The sequence below is a fragment of the Cupressus sempervirens genome, chromosome 3 (assembly GCF_028749045.1).
Source record: "Cupressus sempervirens isolate cs-2001-9-10 chromosome 3, ASM2874904v1, whole genome shotgun sequence".
In the NCBI taxonomy this organism is placed as follows: Eukaryota; Viridiplantae; Streptophyta; class Pinopsida; order Cupressales; family Cupressaceae; genus Cupressus; species Cupressus sempervirens.
The window spans coordinates 854,447,469-854,470,404 of NC_143120.1; the positions used below are offsets into that span (position 1 = coordinate 854,447,469).

Below are 22,936 nucleotides of genomic sequence, written 5' to 3' on the forward strand. Positions count from 1 at the left end.
TTAGTTACAAAATCAAGGCTAGAATATGTCGTCCAATAGAAAAATAACTCTTGATGCCTTTTACAACAATAAAGGAGCACACTTGGAGCTCCACCCTAGGGCCTTGCAATGAGTACTCCCCTTTGAACCCATCTTGAGGATGCTGCCCCCAAACCCCCGTTAAAAAAAATGGGGAAACCATACCAATGGGAAAATGGGAAATTTTTTCTTAGTATTATTAGGCTCCACATAACAATAAGAAGTTTTGACCTCTCCTTGGCCATTAATAGTTCTTGCACATATAAATCAGGATAGCGAGTGAGAGGTGTAGAAATAGGGTTATATATAACAAGCTCTACATAGTTACCACTGCCACACAAAAGATGTTTGCCACCTATATGAGAAGGATGCCACTTTTTAAAGCCACCCTTTTGGCTCAACCTCTGCTTATTCACCCTCTGACAATGTTTTTTTTCCTTTCATGCGAGCAAGTCTAAATTTTAAAATATCTTTAAACTGTGTGACATTGACCCAAATATATTTTCATGTATTGCCTAGTGAGGCCATGTTTACTTGGCCCACATGATTAGCTTCAATACACACGAAGATTTCTTAACCATTTTTGACAAATGATACTGTTTGCTTTTTCATTGTTAGAAGATGGATCAAAAGAAACAAAAAATGACACAAATGTTGGACACAAACAAAAGATAAAGACACTGTCACACCTTGACTCTACTTAAGCTCAAAAAAAGATGAGAGGAATGAAGTCATCCACAATGCAAATTGGATCCCTCCTACCTAAAAATTGCCTTTGTCTCTTTCCCACTACAAACTAGACCCAAGTTGTCTCTTTCTTGTTGTAGTAACCTCCCACACCCCATAAAATACCCCATTGATAACACCTAAAAAGAACTTAAACTCCAAATTCCTCAACCATATGAAAATTGCTATAGCATGTTATGATCATGCACAAAAATATAACCTCGTTTCATTAAAATTTTCAACCAAAAATATTAATCATGTATTATTATTCTTCCAAATAAAAAATAAAAAATCCACAAGTAGTGAGGTTCAAATGAACTACTAAACATACAAACTGGACTCAATTGGGTTGTTTTTTGGATTGCTACCGCTATCTGGTTCATTGGCCTTCGAGATAACGAAAATAACAATTCTACCTAATGAAAGATTAGTTTAAAAACCAGTCGAAGGTCAAACCCCAAACCTCGTCTCCTCAGTAATCCGTCAATGCGTCGGCCTCTTAATAGGGGTCGCACCACGTCGATAAAATTCATCCATCCAAACAAACTCGGCCACATCAGCGTCTTTTGCTGACATGTCATTTTCCCAGTTTAAAACAAGGAGCATCCAATTAGAAAAAACCACCGAAGTATCAGAAACCCAGTTTGAGTAGAGCAGGGCATCCGCGTCAGAAACCCAGTTTGAGTAATTCTTTATCAAGAGAGCAGGCATTCGCAACATTAACCTGTCAAAATCGCAATTGAATTCGATGCTTTATTTCGATTGATGTAGGGGAATTTAATCAAAGGAAAGAAGAATTCTGATTTAAATGGGGATATTTGTGGGGCATTTCTGAGGGACAGATCGATTGAGTCCATGTTTTCGGCTTGCAATTCCTATAATTTAGGCAGGAAAAAACTGTATCTCAATCGCCATGGCTGCTCCTTCGCTCTCTACGCCGTTTCAACCCTACGTTTACCAGGTAAGGGTTTAATTTTTTGGGATCCTTTGTTGTTTTTGCTGTTCGAAATATTATTTCCACATTGGATTCTTGAATTTTATTTGGACCTCTTTTTAACATTGAAGTTTTTGTCGAGTGGGCGATCCTGAAAATTGGATCTAGAAAATTTTTGAGCTTGGCGTTATATTCTCTGAAACAACTGGGTTCTTTGACTTAGGACTATTCGCAATTCATTTTGCTATGTGTATGTATGTCTCAAGATGTATAGGTAAACTGTAACAAAGTTCTAATTCGGAGTCCTGTAAGCGAGGGCATTTTTTTATCTGCTACTTTTTATTAATTAAATGATTTCTGACAACATTTTTAAAGGTCAAATGTGCGAACCCGTTGTTTTTACCGAAATACACGTTGCTCAACATTTTATATAAAGCGAAATAAATATGTTTAGATTGGGCAAAAATGTACGTGTTGATATGAAATGCTATACTTTTTTCAAGATTACTCTACAGTAGGTATATATCTTAATTTTGTAAGAAACAGAGATTGGCTGACCGTTGTTTACCTGTAGACAGGTTCCCGCCCTTAAAATGTACCCTGCATTCGTTAGGTAATCATGCATTTTGTGAAGCACTGTTACCCAATCTATTTGAAATAAACGACATGTTGTTGAATGTACTACAAGAAACCAAATTTTGTCATTCTTGGCTCTGAAGGGATTGTTTCCTTAGGTTATAAAATGAGAAGAATACTTAGTATTCATGATGTCCTTTTAATAATATGAAAGCTGTTACTCTGGCGGATTGGGCAACCTAAGAAAGCCTAATTCTTGATTCTGTAACATTCACACGATCGTTCTCAGATGTGGTGTCCTTGTGAAATACAGCAAGCTTCTTTATACATCTTTTAGCAGTGATACTGCAGCTAAATTCACTCCACCTGCGACTGATTATGTGTTCATATTTTAGTAGTGAACTGTTTCCTGAAACTGTAACTATCTCATTTTAATGAGTTGTAACTGGATTACCTTATAGGATGATGGTCAACCTATGATTTTCAATTCACAATGATTTTAAAAAAGCCTAAAATATGAGCAGCATTTCTTTGCTAAGCTTATGAAGTCAAGTTCAAAAATTTGAAAGCCTAGCGGTTTGCGATAGGACTGAAATTATAGTGGTTTGTGATAGGACTGAAATTCATGTCTGCTTCAAAAGTAGATCATTATTCTTTGTAAGAAGAATATCTTGAATTCTGTTTCTCACCAATACTGAAAGATGAACCAATGACTTTCCCTAATGAGATATACCAAATTAATTGAATTGATGACATGTTGGATAAATAAATTCATAAGCTAGGCAAGAGCCTACAACAGAAAGGTAAATTGTGGACCTCTTATTTGGGAGGTCTCGGGTCCGAGTCTATTTGAATTTAATAAATAATAATAATCAACCACAACGCATAATAATAATTAATCTCGGCTTTGGCCTCTTACCGATAAAAAAAAATTAAATTTATAAGCTTAAAGCATGTTTCAGTATCAAGTGCGTTCTCTACCATATATAAACAAATATATGGAATAGCCACAAACGGTATGCAGGAAATTTTGAATCCGCAGGATCACAGTTCCATTTAAAAAATGATTAAATGCTATTTGCAAACTAACCTTGGACTATCTATTTCACATGTGATCAATGTTTTGAGATTTTAGAACATTCAAGTAGTCTATGATTCATTACATTCTGCATTCTTTTTTTCAATATAACATCATACACAGCAGCACAAGTAAATATCCATCAGCTGGAGATATTTTTCATACCAACAGCATGTCAAACAAACCTTCATATCAGTTCCCTCATTTTCAAAGCATTCAACATAAAGGAAGTCCCACCAGACAAACATGGAAATCTAGTTTCTTAAACATTACTTCCTACATGTACTTATATGTCTAAGACAAGAAATTGCATCCCAGAGATAAGCTGCATAGATTTCTAGGTTAAATAATAAAAAATATTGCTAGCTGGGTCAAAGAATTGCTGTTAGTCAAATATGGACAATGATGCAGAGGAAGAGTGGTGGTATTCAAAACACAATGAAAGTTGATAATTTCAAGGGTTTAGGCACTTGGACTATCCAACAATCTTAAGTGCTTCAAAGATTTGACTTGTCTAGATCTGTCACAATACTTCTAAATGATGATTTATAGACTCACAACTAACTTGGAATCAGAGAGCTTGAGAATTCTATTTCAATTCCATACTCACACTTCACACAACTTTCTCGAATTGAACTCAAAAGCCTAATATTGTATCTATAAACCCTGCTGCAAACTTAGGACAGTAATAACTTGACTCTGCCTCCAGACTCTTAATAAGACAAGGACATTAATGGATACCCTTTTTAAGACTCCAAGGCATACTGACAGCATTCATACTGTTATTTGAACCAACACACTGATTCAACACTGGTACCCTGATTTCCAATGTACAGAATGTCCCAATTTACAAAGGAACTATCACTCAACTGACTCTTATCAATCCAAAACCCTGGGCAGTACTTAGTTATACCACAAAATGATCACATCCCAAAAGAACTAGCCTCACGAGTTCTGCAGCACCAAAACCCCAACTTTGTCTTCAACCCCCTTGATAACTAGGGCTCCTTCAATCCCTCGGTTCTCCACACTCCTGTAATAAACTAAAGATGGATTCACCATCTAAAGAACATCATACAATGTTTCAAATCATAAAACTTCACCCTTGCTTGGACTGATCACTCACTGCTATACATTAGCATTCAACTTCACCATATTTCCTCACCATTTACTCTGTGATCACACTGTTTTCCACAAATCTCTGCATATGCAATGTTAGTGACATAATATACAAGTTAAACAGTGTCATTCCATGAAGGTTAGGCCTTTACATTCATGGAACGACCTCCATTCCTTCTAAGGTGTTACAGTAACAGCAATTTGAAATAAAGATTGATTGCTTTGAATTAGAACTGGTGTGACAGTAAGCCGGTTATAATATGAAACTCATCAACCAAAACACATTAGATAACGAAGAAACCCTTTCAATGCATTAAAAACCAAACCAAATCGATTTGAGATTCAAAAGCTTATGAAGATCTTGCCAAAACTGAAATTTTATTGCTTGCTGTCCCAAAAAGCCGTACACACCAGTTTTCTTTTTCACCCCCTCTCTTGCCGTAACAGAGACACTTTATACAAAAATCTTCAATAACTAATTTCAACCAACTTTCGTTGAGTTGAATGCTTAAACTCAAAACATAACAAACTAAAAACTTCCCTCTCAAACTAGCCGTTTGTGTTCCAAAATTTGAATAATTGAATCATTTAACTTTAAACCTGACTTGAGTATTAAAACTCATAGACCTTGGTTATTATTGTAAACACCTCTATTGCCTAAATAACTTCTTCATCCCTTTGGATACTATAGGTCCCCCTAGACTCCTAAAAACATTAAAAGCATTATTAGGATTTGGGCATCACTGGTCCATTATAATCACCCTATTGATCCTTATGAGAACACTACAAACATAAAAATGGATCCATTGAACACAATGTTGCATCATTTGAAGCCCATAACAGGTGCTAAGATCCATCAATTGATCTGTTGTCCTTGATTAAGCTTTTCATCCTCCTGTTTAGTCTTGATGCTCTTTGAAGTCTCCTTTATCTTTGACCATGGATTAGATGTTGGAGGTGCTCCTGCACCAGACAATATAAAAAGAACAGATAAAATATCTTCCCTTTTCCTTTCCTGAGTGATGATTATAGTACAACTAGCTTATATCACTGGGACTTTTCTGTAACCAAGTGATCTAGGAATTAGCATGTCAAAGGGTAAGTTTGCTTTTGGAATATGATCTATTTAATAGATCATTCTAATAAGGACTAATTAAATAAGTAAACCTTGGCTGATTGCCATGATACAGGACTCCTTACTTGTGTTGATCCAAGATTGATTAGATGACTAACAAGATGTATCTAAATCAGACATCAGACATCCGAATTACTGAACAAATAGTGGGAAAGAGGCATCACATGTTTCATACCTGTAATTTTTCTGTCAAATAGTTCACTATATGGATTCACATGGCTTCAATCTTGCCAATTAATAGACATAGCTAAGACAAGAACCAAAGTCTTTAAATTTTTTTTAAACCTACCGTGTTAGTTGACTAATTATTTGAGAAAATATACAAAGCCTAAACAGTCATAAGATTATTGGCACTTTTTCTATTTCTCTCTTTTTGTATGATAGGAAAAGAGTACAACATTTGGCCAAAAGTTTTTATCAGAAAATATCTTTAGACACAAGAAAATGGACCATCAATGGGAAACATGTATCCATATTGAGAATTACCCATGTTGGAAAAGTGTGAAGTATACGAGTGAATAACTATGGGGGTTTTATCAGCGTCATTCTAGCTTTGAAAAACTTGTTTGCCAAAAGGAAGTGAGAAATAAATCTTGTTTTCCATAAGGTTGTTTGTGAAATCTGTATGACCTCTGTTTCTTTGGTAATGATCATGCTGCATATTTATGGGGTAATAATTTGTCATGCCCCGGCCATGAAGACATTGTTCTCACAAAATAAACCTTAACACTATAAAACTTCAATCTCTGCAAAGGAAATCAAAGGGCCAGTCATCTATTAATAAGTTCAATGAATTGTTAATTGATAGTGATTTTTATAAACAAGTATGATTAATTGGCAAGCATTTAGCATTAAGAAAAGCAGCGCTTGGATCAAGAGGAGATGCATTTCTTGTAAAGGGTGTGATGATAATGAAGGTTGTGATTATTCATCCCACCACGAAGAATATTAAAAGAAGATCATTAGATTTGTGAAGGCAGAAAGTGAAATCAAGAGATAAGATATCTATTAGAGATCGATATCAATTCTAACAAAGAGTAATATAGAGATCAAATTTAACAAACAATCTTAGAATATAAATTAAGAACAACTGTCCATATAAAGTAAATCTATTAGCAATTGATATTGCAAATTCCCTTAGCAACCTATTTTGAATTTATAGAAATGTCATGCAAATTGGAAAAATGGCCAGCCCTCCAAGTTCAAGAAAGCTGAAGGACTGAAATCCAGGACTGGAATTCTTCACGCATCTTGTTAAGTTTGCCAATCCAAGATGGATTGACTAGAAAACCTGCCATGTGTGTGCCCAAGAGGCCAAATGGATGAAAACTCTTTTCTGTGCTCTTGGGCTTGGGCGAGTAGGTCTGCCAACGTCTAAGGTGGCTAGAGGGATGGAATGGACTAGAAAATTTCCATGTTTTTAGAATAATCTTAGAATATAAATGTGGAACATATACACACACGTGTGTATGTATATATGTGTGTGTATATGTATATGTATGTTTGTACACAATGGGTTCTCAGATTTGGCGAGTTGCGAACTAGGTAGCCCTAGACGAGTCATACAAACTTGGACTTATAGGAGTTGGGATGGGGCTTGCCGAGTCATGGTGACTTGCCGAGCCAAAGACAATATTTATAAATTTTATATATCTAAGTTTGCTATCTCATTCGGCTACAATTTGTGTTTGTACTAATGTGATTTGATGATGTTATTGCGTCTTTTAGCTTCATTCAATAATGGGTGCATGAAACAAGTTTTAAATCCTTTAAAATCACTTTTGGGTTTTTTGAAATTTTCACTTTGCCTAGTATGAGCCAAGTCTGGGAACTTTAGTACACACACATACTCATATACATATAAATTTATATACAATACACACACAAATGCAAATAAAGATAAAAACACATACACACACATACACATACATACATAAATACAAGCAAATCTCCTAGCAATTAATGTAGTAAATTCCCTTAGCAATCCTTTTTGAATTTCTAGAAATGTCTTGCAAATAGGAACAACGGCCAGCCTCCTGAGTTTCAGAGAGCATGAAGGACTAGAAATCCTTCATGCCATCCCAAGATGAACTGACTTGAAATCCTGCCCTTCTTGTGGGCCAAGAGGTCAAATAACTAAAATCCTTTTTGTGCTCTTGAGCTTGGTTGAGGAGAACTACCAACCTCTTAAGGTGGAATGAGGGATGGAATGGACTAGAAATGCTTCCATGCTCTTGCTATACAAGGGCAACCATCTTTAAGATTGCTGTTTGCAAACATTGCCAATGAATTCCTAATAAGTTTGACAATAGGAGAATACTGGACTAAACATTAATGATTTTAGGGTATATTGCTTTAAAAATGAATGATGCTTATATGGATTTAGATGCTATTATAATATTTGATATTTAATGTTTCAGCATCAGTCTTTAGTGATTAATATTGTTTGCAGTCCCTAAACCTGGACTAGCCCATAAAAGGCATTACAATAGGTAATTTTATTATAAAGTTGTTGTATTTATAAGCTAAGTCGCAAGGTTTGAATTCGAATTCCAGTTTGGATGAAATTCGGCAAGGATAAAAATTTGGATAAAAAATTGACATTAAATGTAACTTATAAAATTACTTATTTTTATATAAAAGCAATATATCCACAAAATTGTCAAAAATAGTTTGACATTGTTAATGTTTTATAGCTTTTGTTAGATAAAATACACACACACACACACACACACACAAGTATCTGAGTTTTATGATTGCCTTTGATTCATATCGGGTTGGCTGATGACACTTGCTGTTACAGCGATCAAGGATCAGGTTCTTATCACTGATCTTGCTATGTCTTAACTTCATGCAAACACTCGATAAGTATCGGGCTTGTTATCCTTAACTAATCAAAGCTTAAGGTGTGAATCATGACCACGTAGGGTCATGATTGGCCTCGTAGAGTCATGCCTCTATAGGGGCATGTCTCTTCTATATGATATATATGCTCACTGAACTTGGAGACAATGCAATATCAAGTACCAACACATTTGTAGGGATCGGGTTCTTATCAGTTATCTTGCTATGTCTTAACTTCATGCAAACACTTGATAAGTATCGAGCTTGTTATCCTTAATTAATCAAAGCTTAAGGTATGAATCATGACCATGTAGAGTCATGCCCCTACAGGGGCATGTCTCTTCTATATGATATATATGCTCACCGAACTTGGAGACAATGCAATGTCAAGTACCAACACATTTGCAGTCCCAAGATTGTTCTTTAACTTGCATTTTTCAAGTACACATTGTCAACATTGGTCATTGAAGATTGAATCTGAAGATTTATGCATCAGCATTAAGAAAGGTAAGACTGTAATTATCTTTACCAGTATTTCTATTAGAGATCCTATATGCAATAACATGGTATCAGAGCAGGTTTAAGAGACGATTCCGGTTAGATTTATTTTACTCAAGTGCCCTAAAATATTCAAAGTTTTGTTTCCTTCAAAATGGTGAGTGGTATAAAAGTGGAGGATAGACTTGACGGCGATTCAAATTATGCAGCATGGAAATTAGAATGAAGTTAACCTTAAAAGATAATGACCTAAAGCAAATCATTGAAAAATTTGACCAACCAAAAGGAAATGACGAATTAATTAAATGGGAAAAAGATAACACTAAAGCCATGAAATTAATTGTGGATGGTGTTAGGGATCATCTACTCCCTACTATCTCCGAATTAGAGACAACACACGAAATGATTAGAACTCTTGAAGAAATGTTTGAGATAAACAATACAACGAGAATCATAACCTTGAAAGACAATCTCTCCAACATTAAAATGAAAACAGGAGAATCTGTTGCCTCATATTTCATGAGGATGACAGAACTAAGAAACCAACTCTCCAAAATTGGCCAGATTTATGATGAAAAAGAATTAACAATGATAGCTCTCAAGGGTCTGCCATCATCATGGAAATATTTCAGACAAGGGGTATGTGCTCGATCAAAGCTTCCTAAACTTGTTCGACTAAAGGATGACTGCATACAAGAGGAGGGCATGCTAATATTTCAAGGTGATATTCCTATTAGAGGTGATATTTAGGCTCTCACAGCCCAAGTTGATAAAAACAAGAAACCTAAATTCAAAAGGAAAAGAATACATGTTGATTACTTGAAAATGCAATGCTTTAGATGTGACAACTATGGTCACTCAGCATTCAAATGCCCTGATAGACTGAAACATCAAGCAACTTTCGCCAAAGTCAGTGATTTTGATACAAATCCAGAGAAACGTCCATTCTAAAGAAACTTCGAATATCCTTAACATGTATGAAGTAATGGATTAAGAGGGAGTTCTCTTTATATATTCATTGAAGTGTAAAATAAGCTTGTTAAAATTTCTAAGATGGAGTCTTAGAATATCAAATTATTGTACTATGCTATCTATGTGTATTTACTTTTAATCATTATTGCTATCTGCCATGACCTTTCTGTTTTGAGAATGTTATTACAAGAAGAGAGAGTTTATAAGGAGCTCTAATGATTGATATTCAGAGGGAGTTGAAAACATCCTTATATATAAAAATGATGGGCCTACCCTTGTGTACATCATGAGGAAGTGACGAATTCCAAACAATGTCACTTGTATTTGGAGAAGTTATTGTAAGGTGACGATCTTACAATAACTTGTATTATGAGATCAAACAAATTGAGTAAATGGTTAATATCTTGCATCTCAACATTCTGGGAGGCCATTACTCAGAGTATTTGGTGAATATCTTTGATACTTTGGGAGGCCAATACTTTTGATATCATATGTGATATCAAACCTTATTTTTTGAGTAAATGGTGAATTATGATATTCTGGGAGACCATTAGTTGTGATGTCAAATGTCATATCACACTTTAATTGAGTACTTGGTGAATATCGGATGTCGATATTTGGGAGGCCAATACTTGTGATATCAAAATGTTGAATATCTTCTGATCAATGATATTCTTATATTGAAGTGATATATGATCGACACTTGCTGTTACACCGATCAGGGATTGGGTTCTTATCACTGATCTTGCTATGTCTTAACTTCATGCAAACACTTGATAAGTATTGGGCTTGTTGTATTGCTGTGTATAACTGCCAGTAAGTCTCGGGTTTATTATCCTTAGCTAATCAAAGCTTATGGTATGAATCATGACCATGTAGGGTCATGTCTCTTTTGTATGATACATATGCTCACTGAACTTGGAGACAATGCAATGTCAAGTACCAACATATTTGCAGTCCCAAGATCGCTCTTTAACGTGCAGTTTCAAAGTACACATTGTCAGCATTGGCCACTGAAGATTGAATCTGAAGATTTATACATCAGCATTAAGAAAGGTAAGACTGTAATTATCTTTACCAGTATTTCTATCAGAGATCCTGTATGCAATAACAGACATTGCTATAAAATTAAACTAAATAACTCAATATTACTTTAAAATAATATTATTATGAATAACAATATTATATTAAATATAATAAAATTTGAATGAAGTTTGGAAAGGGTAAAAATTAGCTGAAATTCAAACTTCATGGACGAAATTCGGCGAATCTTGTGACTTTTTTTGTAGGTATATTGCATTTCTCATCTTAAGTTGGAATTGTTGTTTTAGTGAATAATCAAGAATATTCCAAAAGGGGAAATTACAAACTCCTTTGAATGGTCTATGTTTCTCGCAAGCTTTAGCTAATGAATCTTACAGTTAACTTCTTGTTATAATTTCATCTAAGCATTCATCATTGTGCCTCATGATTTTACTTTTATGTGTACAAAATCGTATCGCTTTATTTCATTTACTTTTATGATATTAGCACAGCAAATTATAAACATAGAAGTTAACTTCAATCAAATGTGTCTTACAGAGTCCACAAGCAGCAGTAACACCATTTCAGATATTGGGTGGAGAAGCTCAAATTGTGCAGGTCTAAAACTGGAAGCATTCTATTATCTAAGTATTTCTCTTGTATATGAATTTCTTGTTTTGTGATAGTCATTAAAAAGGGTACCTTTTCTATGCAGATAATGTTAAAACCGCAGGAGAAGGTTCTAGCTAAGGCTGGTATTGCCTTCACAACCAACGCCATTATTTTATAATTTATTGTAATTTTAACTTCTGTTTGTTTCCTTTCTCAGTAGAACTTGATATTTTCATAAAGTAGATCTTTGTCAGTGTTGGTGCTTTTATAAATCTTCCCTCAATCTGAGTTTGGATTAAGCTACCATTAGGCCTAATTTACTTTTCCCGTTTCCTTTGATGCATGGGTTGAATGGTTTGGCTCAACCCTATGATGTGTTGCTTTGAGCTTTATTAGATAATAATAGTGGAAAACTATTACTCTGGATTTTCTGTTTTCCTGTGGTTTCAATCTCTAATACTTTTTTGTTTTGTCTCTTGTCTCCTATCTTGCAAAATTACATATTTATATTGGTTGAGGTTTAAGATTTGAACATAGTTGTCCTGTTTGTTGATACTTGAGTAGAGAATATAGGTTACCCTTTTGTTTAAGGATTGAAACAAGAGACCATGCAGGTACAATGTGTTATATGTCTGGATCCATTCAGATGGAAAATGTCTTGCCTCCTGAGAATGGTGGTGGCATGTGGCAATGGGTTTTTGGAAAGACTGTTGCAAATACAGAATTCATTAATGTGGGATCCCAGGATGGTTTTGTTGGGGTGGCAGCACCATCTCTTTCTAGAATTCTTCCGGTTTGTGATTTTAACTTACCTGCATCTATACTTGTTCTCCCCAGAATAGGGTGTGCAATGCTGTTTTTTGAGTTGAACTCTATCAGCAATGAATAACCATTAATTTCTAGTTTGTGAAAACTTTTCTAGATTGACCTAGCCACTTTCAATGGAGAAATTATTTGTCAGGTAACTTGTATCCATTATCTGACTCCAAGTTGGGCTTAAGTTGGATATTTTGTGGATTCAGTATAGCTGGTAATGCTTGTTTTTCTAAACTGATTTTGTGCAATGATCATTACAGCCAGATGCATTCATTTGCTCACTCAATGATGTGACGGTAACAACTATGGTCAATAGGAGAGCTCGTCCTGGAATATTTGGTGGTGAGGTAATGTAGTGCTTATTATTCACACTTGTGCATTATATGTCATGACAAGTTTGCTTATATTGATTTCTTCATTGAGATATGAACCTTCAACCTATAATTTTTGTTTGTTACTTAACTATGCTTTTGTAATGCCAGGGCATTTTGAGGCAGAAGTTAGTTGGGCGTGGCCTTGCATTTATAGCTGCTGGAGGATCTGGTAGGTTATGATCACTCCTTGTAATAGGAACTTAAGAATGCCTGATTATCTCTCTGCTCAGGGGCTGTGATACATGGAATTGTGCTGTACAAAGTTGACTTTAATTTTCTTGTGAACAAATTGGAAGACCCTCTGAATTTTTACTATATTTATTATTAACCAATTACATGTGCAGCATGCCAAATCTAACTAGCAGATAATAAAATCAAATAACGACTAAAATTTTGCTTTTATTCTTAATAATAAAAGTGACTGCTATCCTTTTCACATGAACATGAATAACTGAAAGTTTGTTTGATAACTGAACTAAAGATGCAATTTCCTCTAGGGTACCTAACTTCACATGAAAAAGAACTTAACTAACAAATTTCTTTATTGTTAATGCCTAAATAAAGGAAATCTTTTACTGATATAACTAACAGAACATAAACCAAAGATCCTGATGAGCTTGATGGTTGGATCTTGTTTATCTTTATTTCAACGCTCCTGATCTCTCTGGGGGGGAGGGTGGTTAAAGAATATCTTTAGAGGTTTTACCATAGATTTATGATTAAGTATTTTCCATAGACAGCAATTCCTTGAACAATATAGCTTGTCCTGATGATGGAATAATTAAAGATATGATCACCACAAATTGCTAAGAATGGTTTATACCGTTATGAAGACTCATAAGGTATATGGATTTATTTCATAAATCCAGCAGATATAGACTCCTATCAGAAAGGTAACCTTTACAAGGATATGCTGATTTATAACAGTTATGCAGACTCAACTGGGTACGAATGGTCAAAGTGCCATGACCACGGAGTTCAGCCAAAAAGTGACTGAATACAGTTTCATATTTGATTACAAACTTATCTGAGATAAAAATTATGGATGATAGAAGTGTCTTGCAAATTCATATATCAATACAAGATTCACAATGGCAACACCACTTCATTGATGATATTTGTTTCCATTATAGAGTTTCAGAAACCTTATACTTGTACATTCGAAAGATAGAATTTCAGGTAATGATGATATAGGATTTAATACCATTCTATAGAGCATATAGAATTTCTCTAAAAGAATCTAGCAATCAGGTAACCCAATACTGGAAATACTTTATAGCTCTTATTATGAACAACAGATTTACATATATTCTCTTGAGAAGCAAGCCTTATCATTTCTGATTTACCATCGTATGCAAATTAGAGTAGAGCCTTATCATTTCTGATTTAGAGCCTTGTCATTTCTGATTTACCATCGTATGCAAATTAGAGTAGAGCCTTATCATTTCTGATTTACCATCCTTTTCTCTTCAAATAAGAGATAATTTCTTTGAATTTTTTCTTGGAAGAAAATATTCATTTAATAAAAAGATAGGTGCAGCCCAATGCAGTGCTTAATATAGGGCGTGATTTCTCATTTGATAAAGATATGATTCATGGAGACAACCCACTTTCCCAAATGTAGATTGCACAGTAGTTCTTTGGAAAAATATAAATACGCAATGGGTATAATTCAAATGTATTGATTGCAAATGCAAATTTTATTGATGCATATTAAATTTGCTTCAATCAGTTAATCATAATAGCAGTTGAAATATTATATGTAGCTATCAACATTCCAATGATTGTGCAGATATAAGACGTCACAAAGTCAAGATGAAAATATGGTTTGCATTTTAACTCTTAGGGTCCGTTTGGCCGCGGGCATAGGAATGGAGAATAGGCATGTAATATTGGGAATAGGAATGGCTATTCCAATAACAGCTATTTTTTGGAATGGGTATAAGCTCATTTTAGAGGCAAAATGGGAATATAAAAATCGTATTCCAAATTTTTCTATTCCTATTCCATCAACCAAACAGAAAATAAAAATCGTATTCTAATTTTTCTATTCCTATTCCATCAACCAAACGGGCCCTTATATATCAATATGCAAAATGAGTATATGGATTTTTCTCATGATCGATTGAATCTAGTGGCAAGCAAGCTTGTATAAAGATCATTTGTATGATTGACTGAATAGCATGTAAATATAAATATTAAACACATAGTATGATATAGCTTCTTGAAGAAGAACATGTCTGGTAAATCTTGAAGGTGGATACTCCATCCTTAGACTCTGGTATGCTATTTCTGCTGGTGCAATGACCTCAGATAAGAACTATAATGCTAGCATCGTGATGATTCTCAGATTCGGTTATTTCCAAAATCACAAGAAGCAGAGCGCTAGTTTCCAGCGGCATTGATGATACCAAGAATGCCTGATCAAGAAGTAACTCCTTGATATTGTGTGGTAAGAAGAGTTACACTGCCATCCAATAAGGTATGCCTTGCAGATGAGAAAGATTAGTTACAAATTAAAAAAATTGGGTTTGACCAACGATATATATATGTTTACATATTTCATGTATCTACAACCAAGCAAAGGTAACTGATGAGTTGCCATGGTTGTATCCTTTAAACCAATAGGAAAAGATCTCCATGCATTTGAAATGGCATTTCTGGCGTTCACTCTACATCCACATCTCTCTCTAATGATACTTTCCCCCTACTTGGGGGATTGGTCTACTCATGCATCCACCGACAAGGAAGGATTAGTCATCTTCATCTTTGCAATCTTGTAAAAAATAACATCATAGAACATTACCCACTCATGAAAATAATCCCAATGTGAATATGATTGATTAAACAATCCACATAAAGTAAAACATGATCATATTAATCATAATTCCTTTAATGAAATATTAAAGGTCACATAATTAACTGACTTCATGTTTCACATGAAACAGTTCTTATAGTCTTTTAGAAGCCCTTAACAAAAGGATATAACAATATGTTAATGGTGCGTGATCCATTCTCTGATGTTGTTGGTTGGTCCATATGATGTTCAGTTTAAGCCTTAAGGAAGCAGAAAGAATCTGAAATGTAGAAGAAGACACCGGCTGACCTTTTTTTAAAATTCTCAGGCCACATTATTGATTGCTGTATTTTTGAATGGTTGTTTGTATTATCTAGAGGTTTAGGAAATAACTGAAAAAAGTGTAGGGAAACTGTAACCTGGCAAGCAATCATGAAAGAGAAGGGATTCATGAATCTTTTAGAACTTATGATGCACATGAAGAGGGACCCATTGATGCTCATATTCAACTTTTTTGTGCACCAAAGGCCTTTTAAAATCCTCAATGCAGCTTTTATTGGCACTCTATGTGTGAGCAAGGTGAGAATTACATTCATCAATGCGCTCTATGCAATATTCCCAAGCATTCTAATCAAAAGTTTGTGGAGTGTATTAGCCATTACTGATACATTTTACATGGACATTAGTAGCAGTCCATCCAATATTCAAGGGCCAATGCTATTTGACAAGCTGTAATACAAAACCAGTTAAATACTATGTTTTATAGTGTTTCTGGATGGGGAATGCATGTGACCATTTAATTTTTTTAAAAAAATATTAGGAATGGCTATGCATGTATGTATGCATTCACACATGCCTATATGTATGTATATATGTATGTGTGTGTGCATCATAGTTACAGACTTGGACTAAACAAGCTGATTTTGGACTGGACTTGGACTCGGCACCTGGACTTGCTGCAGACTCGGTTGGAAAAAAATTAAAATCCAGATACTTTTAAGGGTTTGAAAATCCAGATAGTTGTATAGATACTTGGACCCATACCCCTGGTACACGTACTGGGTACTCAAATGTGTACCCAAGTATCTGGTACTCAGTGGAGAGCATCATAGCCAAGGAGCTTGATTAGGATTATGCCTGGAACATGTACCGGGTACTTGAATGTGTACCCAAGTATCTGGTACATAGTGGAGAGCATCATAGCCAAGGAGCTTGATTAGGATTTCTGATTTTTGTTTCAGTTCATCAAGCTTATTTCAATATGGAATCACTAATCAGTTTGAAATTTTGATACAATGTTTGTACGACTTTTCAATTTATGTACTAAAATCTTTGAAGTTCATGTTTGACAGTAACCTTTATCCCTGTCTCCTATTTCAAAGAAAAAACCGTACCCATCTCTGAAGAGCCCAAGTACTCCCTCCTCACCACATGTAAATTGTCTTGTGGGTTTGGCCATAAGTTTTTCTTTAAGTGGCATCCATGAGTCACTTCCATGGGATTAGAGATTTGTAAATTGTCCAACAAAAATATCAAGATCCCTTATGAACGCATGCATACTGTCTCTGATCCGATTGATAGTTGTGGGTCAAAAGAATTAAATATTTGAATTATTGGCGTGGTGGCACTTGTGATTTGACCTATGGGTCAGAAGTTTGTTAGTCATCCTGCGATTCCCTTTTAAGTGTTTTGCATTCCCCTTTTTCTGACACAATATTAGAAGCTACTATAAGGCATAAAGACTTAATAAGAGTTCAAAGCATCTGTCAAGGACAAACCAATAACCATTTGAAGCTAGGTGTGGAGTGGACATCATAATGGCAACTATAGGTAGTGTTGGGGGATTAACAGTTTCTTCTTTAGCTTGGTAGTTGGACAGGAAGAAGTCTTCACCCTTGCTTGTACTTAATTGTATCAATTATAGTTAAAGGAAAGTTTCAGTTGATTTGGCAGCCAGGTTTGTGCAGACATATATTTTTAATTGCCATATTTGTTTGCCTACTATCAATAACACATGATACAGAGAGTGTCTGAAACGAAGAAAATGATAGAGCTTAAAATGTGTAGTTAATACGGATGAAGAAGGAAATTGATTAAATGGATTATTTCAAATACTTAATGACTTTTAGGAATCCTGTAGTGTAATATTATTTTAGTATTGAAACAAGTTACCCCTTCATTAAGACTAGTCTACAATTATTTGCTGCTGTTACATACTCTGCTTCTGCTGTGCACTTTGAAATGCAATCTTGTTTCTTGCTTAGCCAAGAAAACAATCTTCCTCCTAAGAAGAATGCTCCACCACTGGTGCTCTTTCCGTCATCTACTTTTGCTGCCCAATCAGCATCAATGTATAGTACACATAATGTAAAATCATGTGATCTGTCATACCATAAACCGTAATCAGTTGTGCATATGTGGTTGAATTGAAAGATCCAAATGCACAGATCACAGATTTGGAGATAAGGATCAGCAGTGCTCATGATGAGCTGAAGCTACTTGAGTTGCAGAAGGAAAGGACTATAAAGAATTTAAAGCAGTGTAGTTTACAACATATAAATAGCCAGATTGTTTTGGCCTAAGTGTACTTTCTGCAAATAGAAACAATGTTCATTCCCTAGACAAAAGTAATATGTTTTTCTTTTGAAATGACTCATGAAGAAAAACTGGAAATGTTGAAAACAAAATTTGGAGAACGGGTTGAGAAACCAAAACCTTTTTTTTTCTATTGATTATGATTTATAAAGTGTCAATGATCAAAGTAGACCCAGTTTATGGATAGACCATACAAAATAGATAAGAATCCTGATCTAAGCAGCATCACACGGAAAAAGTAGCAAATACAAAACATCACCATATGAGATTAACATAATAAAATAAATATCAGTAACTAAAATCATATTTTATTTCCTCTTTTGCCTACCTTGAGGTCCGGCCTTTGAAACCAAAATCTTGACTGAACTGAAACCTAGAAATTTTTTCACAAGTCATTAAGGTACAAATTCCAGTGAATTTCTTGTATGACATTGCTCAGAGGATGTTGCCCAAGCATGTTGTGATCCTTTGTATACAGTTACACACAATCTGTATAGAAAATGCAGAATTTGAAATATGAGGACATGAAGAAAAGTTGTACGGGAAGTAATAAAATCCAGTTTGGCTCTACAACTACACAGTTAAATCCTGATAGCAATATCACAATAAAATCCAGTGTCAAGAATGCAAAAAATAACCAAACCCTCCTTTTTTGAAATGAAAGGAAATGGTATACAAGTTAAGATAAATGATAGAGATATACGAAGAGAGAGGAAATATGAAACCTCTGTGTGAGGGACTACACAGAGCATTTGTAGCAAAGCATGGGAAAATGGTGTGATTGCCTAGGAGCTTATCAATATGTTCTTTTGACCTCCACAGGCAATCAAAATATAAAAATGTATTGAATTGGAGTACCTATGTGCAACTAGATCTAAGGACAATACTAAATGCTAAATGTATTAATTTTCAGTATAGTTTTAAATGTCTACTATTACCGTAGCATGTATGTAGAAGGAACAAAATTTACGAATATGACTCACCAAGTTAGACAGTGAAAAACAAAATAACAAAGAGGAATGTTGTGAGGGCTTACAATGATGGATTGAGAAGGAAACAGTGAAAGAAATATCGCAATGACAGAAATAGTAAAGAGACAAATAAGGTGAGTTCCTCACAGCCAATGAAAGATCATGTATCATGCTAGAACAAACAACAGGATATGACAAAGGAAATATACCACGTTCCATGACATTTCTGGGATGGGGGCTTGGGGAGGACATGGATGTATTTTAGGGACAGGAATATATATGAATTCTCTCTCTCTCTCTCTCTCTCTCACACACACACACACACACACACACACACACACATATAATATCTATGAATAATTTTTCATAACATATTAACATCCAGCAGTATAACACAAATACCATTCAGTCATGACAGCAATGTATCAGCAATACAACAGCAGTTCAGTGATGACAATAGCACAAGAGCAGTTTAGACTTTCAAGTTTAAAAATAAAAACAAAAATTAAAAGATTCAAGTCACAAATAGAACTTCAAAATACAACTACACCTCATTTGGGCTATCGATATCAAAAGATGAAAACTCTGCATCACATTTTGGATGAAATTGTGGTTTGAAAAATGGAATCCCAACCAGTCTTGGCGGCACTTTGCTCTCATCAATTTGTCTTAACATCTTCAGGATCAACATCCCAATTTGTTGATACTTAGTAGTTTGCTGATCTTGAAGTCTCAAGGCACACTATGCTTCAACTAACTTTTCTACACATTTAGATCTAACCATGTACTTTGTAATGTCTCCATCTTTTTAGCATCTTAGTGGAGTTCTTAGCCTTACGTTCTCCGAAGGCTAAGTGGAGAAATAAGGAGAAATTGATTAAATTGATTTTTTATAAAGTCATTTAATAAAATACAAATAAAAAATAGGGCGACTTTATATTTAATTAATTTAATTTATTAGAGAGTGCATTAATTATTGGAAAGGGTGAAGCCTTTAGTAATTTAATTTTTTTAGAAGCACAATTAATTATTGTATTGCAAGAGAAAAGCTTTTAGAGAGTGCATTAATTATTGGAATGGGGGAAGCCTCTAGTAATTTAATTTTCTAGAAGCACAATTAATTATTGTATTGCAAGGGAGAAGCTTTTAGAGAGTGCATTAATATTGGAAGAGGGAAACTTCTAGTAATTTAATTTTCTAGAAGCACAATTAATTATTGTATTGCAAGGGAGAAACTTCTAGAGAGTGCATTAATTATTGGAAGGGGGAAGCTTCTAAAAAATGCAATTAATTAATATTTTATTTCCTTCTAGAAGGGTGAAGGAAAAGTATAAATAGAGGGGAGAGCTTCATTGTTTATCATTCGATTATTGTGAATTGCATTTGATATTAAGTTGGGAGAAGAAACTAAGGTTTCCGATTTCAGTCAGCCATTGGAGAACATCAACTCTTCAGTGTTACAAACATTTGAGGTGGTAAAATATCCATTGAATTTGGTATTCAGGAGAGCTTCAATTCAGGAGTTCTATTTGTGCTTAAATTGGAGAATAGATTTTGGCTGCTATAATACGCATTAATGATGCTGCGCTATAGTATCTATGTTTGATTCATTTCCATTCTTGGGCATCACTATTACCAGGTTCCTTTTGTAACTATTAGTAGTTATCATTGTACTTAATAAGCATATGATTATGCTGTGATAATTCAGAATTAAATTTTGACATTATTGTAGTCATTATTGTATGTCAATTGTTTGTCAAAATGTTAGTTGGTTGTAGGTATGCATTGCATCATAGGGTCCCTTTCAGTAGAAATATAATTTTTTCTTTCTCAAATCATTTAATGTTTCCTTGTCAAAAGGTGTTGGAGTTTTGTCTTTAGAACCATTTTTGAAATCAGTCCTCTTTGGTTTGTTATCCTTACTAGAAGATGTTCCTTTGGATTGAAATTTGTTTGTTGGGACTGCATGTTCCATACTTCTTGCCTTTTTCATAGCTTCCTGTAAAGTAATGGGATCAAATGCTTTTATCTAACCTCTCAGTGGTTCGGATAGGCCTTCAATGAAAAGAATTATCAATCTACGCTCTGAAATTTTTGGCACCATGACTGCCAACTGCTGAAATTCACCAATGAATATTCCAAGTTGCTTGTTTGTTTCAGTTGTGCTAATTCTCGGAAATAAACCTCTAGATCTTTCTTGTCAAATCTTTCAACCAACCTATCCACAAAGTCCTCGTACTCTGTCACCTGATTATGCTGGTGTTACCATACTATGGTACCGCCAATCATGTGCTACTCCTTCCAAATGCAAAGTGGCATATTTGATAGCGTCAATCTCTGTCATTAGCCTTAGTGCCCAAAATGTGTCAAGCTTATGAATCCAAGCTTGAACTGTCATCTTACCACTCCCATCAAATGTAGGCGTAGTAAGCTTTCTTGTAGCCCTCTTCAACTCACTATTTTGACCCCTAGGCTTTCTATCCTGTCTGAGTGACCTGTAATGTTCTCTTCTCTGATTTACAAAGCGTTCAAAGGTCATCCTCTCCCGAACCTGCGGTGCCAATAATTCCCATTCATCATTTGCAGCCATATGGATATCTGTAAATGTCTCATCCTCAACTTCCTCCATTGGTTCCTATATTGGTTCTTCTCTAACAAAGGTAGGACGCGTGGGCTTGTCTACTAGTCTGGAAAGAGTTCTATGAGCTCTAGGTGATCCCATTGCACTTCTGTTATCCTCTTGTTCCTAATTCAATGTAATAACCCCAACAGGTTATAACTTCTTCAAATACCAAAATCTTCTCTAGTTCAGTTGTTCGACATTTTGTCAAACACTTTGCAAGCAAGCTTTGACACCAATGTAATATCCTCTTACAAGGAACTAATATGCAAGTGCAAATCTTTTGGTTTTTTCAATGCAAATACATGGGAACTAGATATGAAATGCATACCTACAATGAACTGACATTTTGACAAACAATTGACATACAATAATGACTACAGTAATGCCAAAATTTGATTCTGAATTATCACAGCAAAATCATATACTTATGAAGTACAATGATAACTACTAATAGTTACAAAAGGAACCTAGTAATAGCGATGCCCAAGAATGAAAATGAATCAAACATAGATACTGCAGTGCGACATCATGCATGCGTACTATAGTAGCCAAAATCTCTTCTCCAATTTAAGCACAAATAGAACTCTTGAATTGAAGCTCTCTTGAATACCAAATTCAATGGATATTTCACCACGTCAAATGGTTGCAACACTGAAGAGTTGATTTTCTCCAATGGCTGACTGAAATCAAAAACCTTAGTTTCTTCTCCCAACTTAATATCAAATGCAATTCACAATAATCAAATGCAATAATCGGATTATAAACAATGAAGCTCTCACCTCTATTTATACTTTTCCTTCACCCTTCTATAAGGAAATAAAATATTAATTAATTGCATTTCCTAGAAGCTTCCCCCTTCCAATAATTAATGCACTCTCTAGAAGTTTCTCCGTTGCAATACAATAATTAATTGTGCTTCTAGAAAATTAAATTACTAGAAGTTTCCCTCTTCCAATAATTAATGCACTCTCTAAAAGCTTTTCCCTTGCAATACAATAATTAATTGTGCTTCTAGAAAATTAAATTACTAGAGGCTTCCCCCATTCCAATAATTAATGCACTCTCTAGAAGCTTCTCTCTTGCAATACAATAATTAATTGTGCTTTTAGAAAAATTAAATTACTAGAGGCTTCACCCTTTTCAATAATTAATGCACTCTCTAATAAATTAAATTAATTAAATATAAAGTCACCCTATTTTTTATTTTAATTTTATTAAATGTCTT

The 22,936-nt window shown here is 34.7% G+C and overlaps 1 protein-coding gene across 1 annotated transcript in view; it reads left to right on the top strand.

Moving 5' to 3' along the window:
* Positions 1-1,071: 1,071 nt before the first annotated feature.
* Positions 1,072-22,936, top strand: part of LOC149569472 (uncharacterized) — a 31,690-nt gene continuing 9,825 nt past the window's right edge. The window contains exons 1-7 of the mRNA XM_089822170.1: positions 1,072-1,705; positions 11,482-11,541; positions 11,639-11,678; positions 12,150-12,328; positions 12,458-12,496; positions 12,612-12,698; positions 12,834-12,894. Of these exons, the coding sequence (XP_089678296.1) occupies positions 1,658-1,705; positions 11,482-11,541; positions 11,639-11,678; positions 12,150-12,328; positions 12,458-12,496; positions 12,612-12,698; positions 12,834-12,894 (514 nt within the window). The 5' untranslated portion in view covers positions 1,072-1,657. The remainder of the gene's footprint in view (positions 1,706-11,481; positions 11,542-11,638; positions 11,679-12,149; positions 12,329-12,457; positions 12,497-12,611; positions 12,699-12,833; positions 12,895-22,936) is intronic.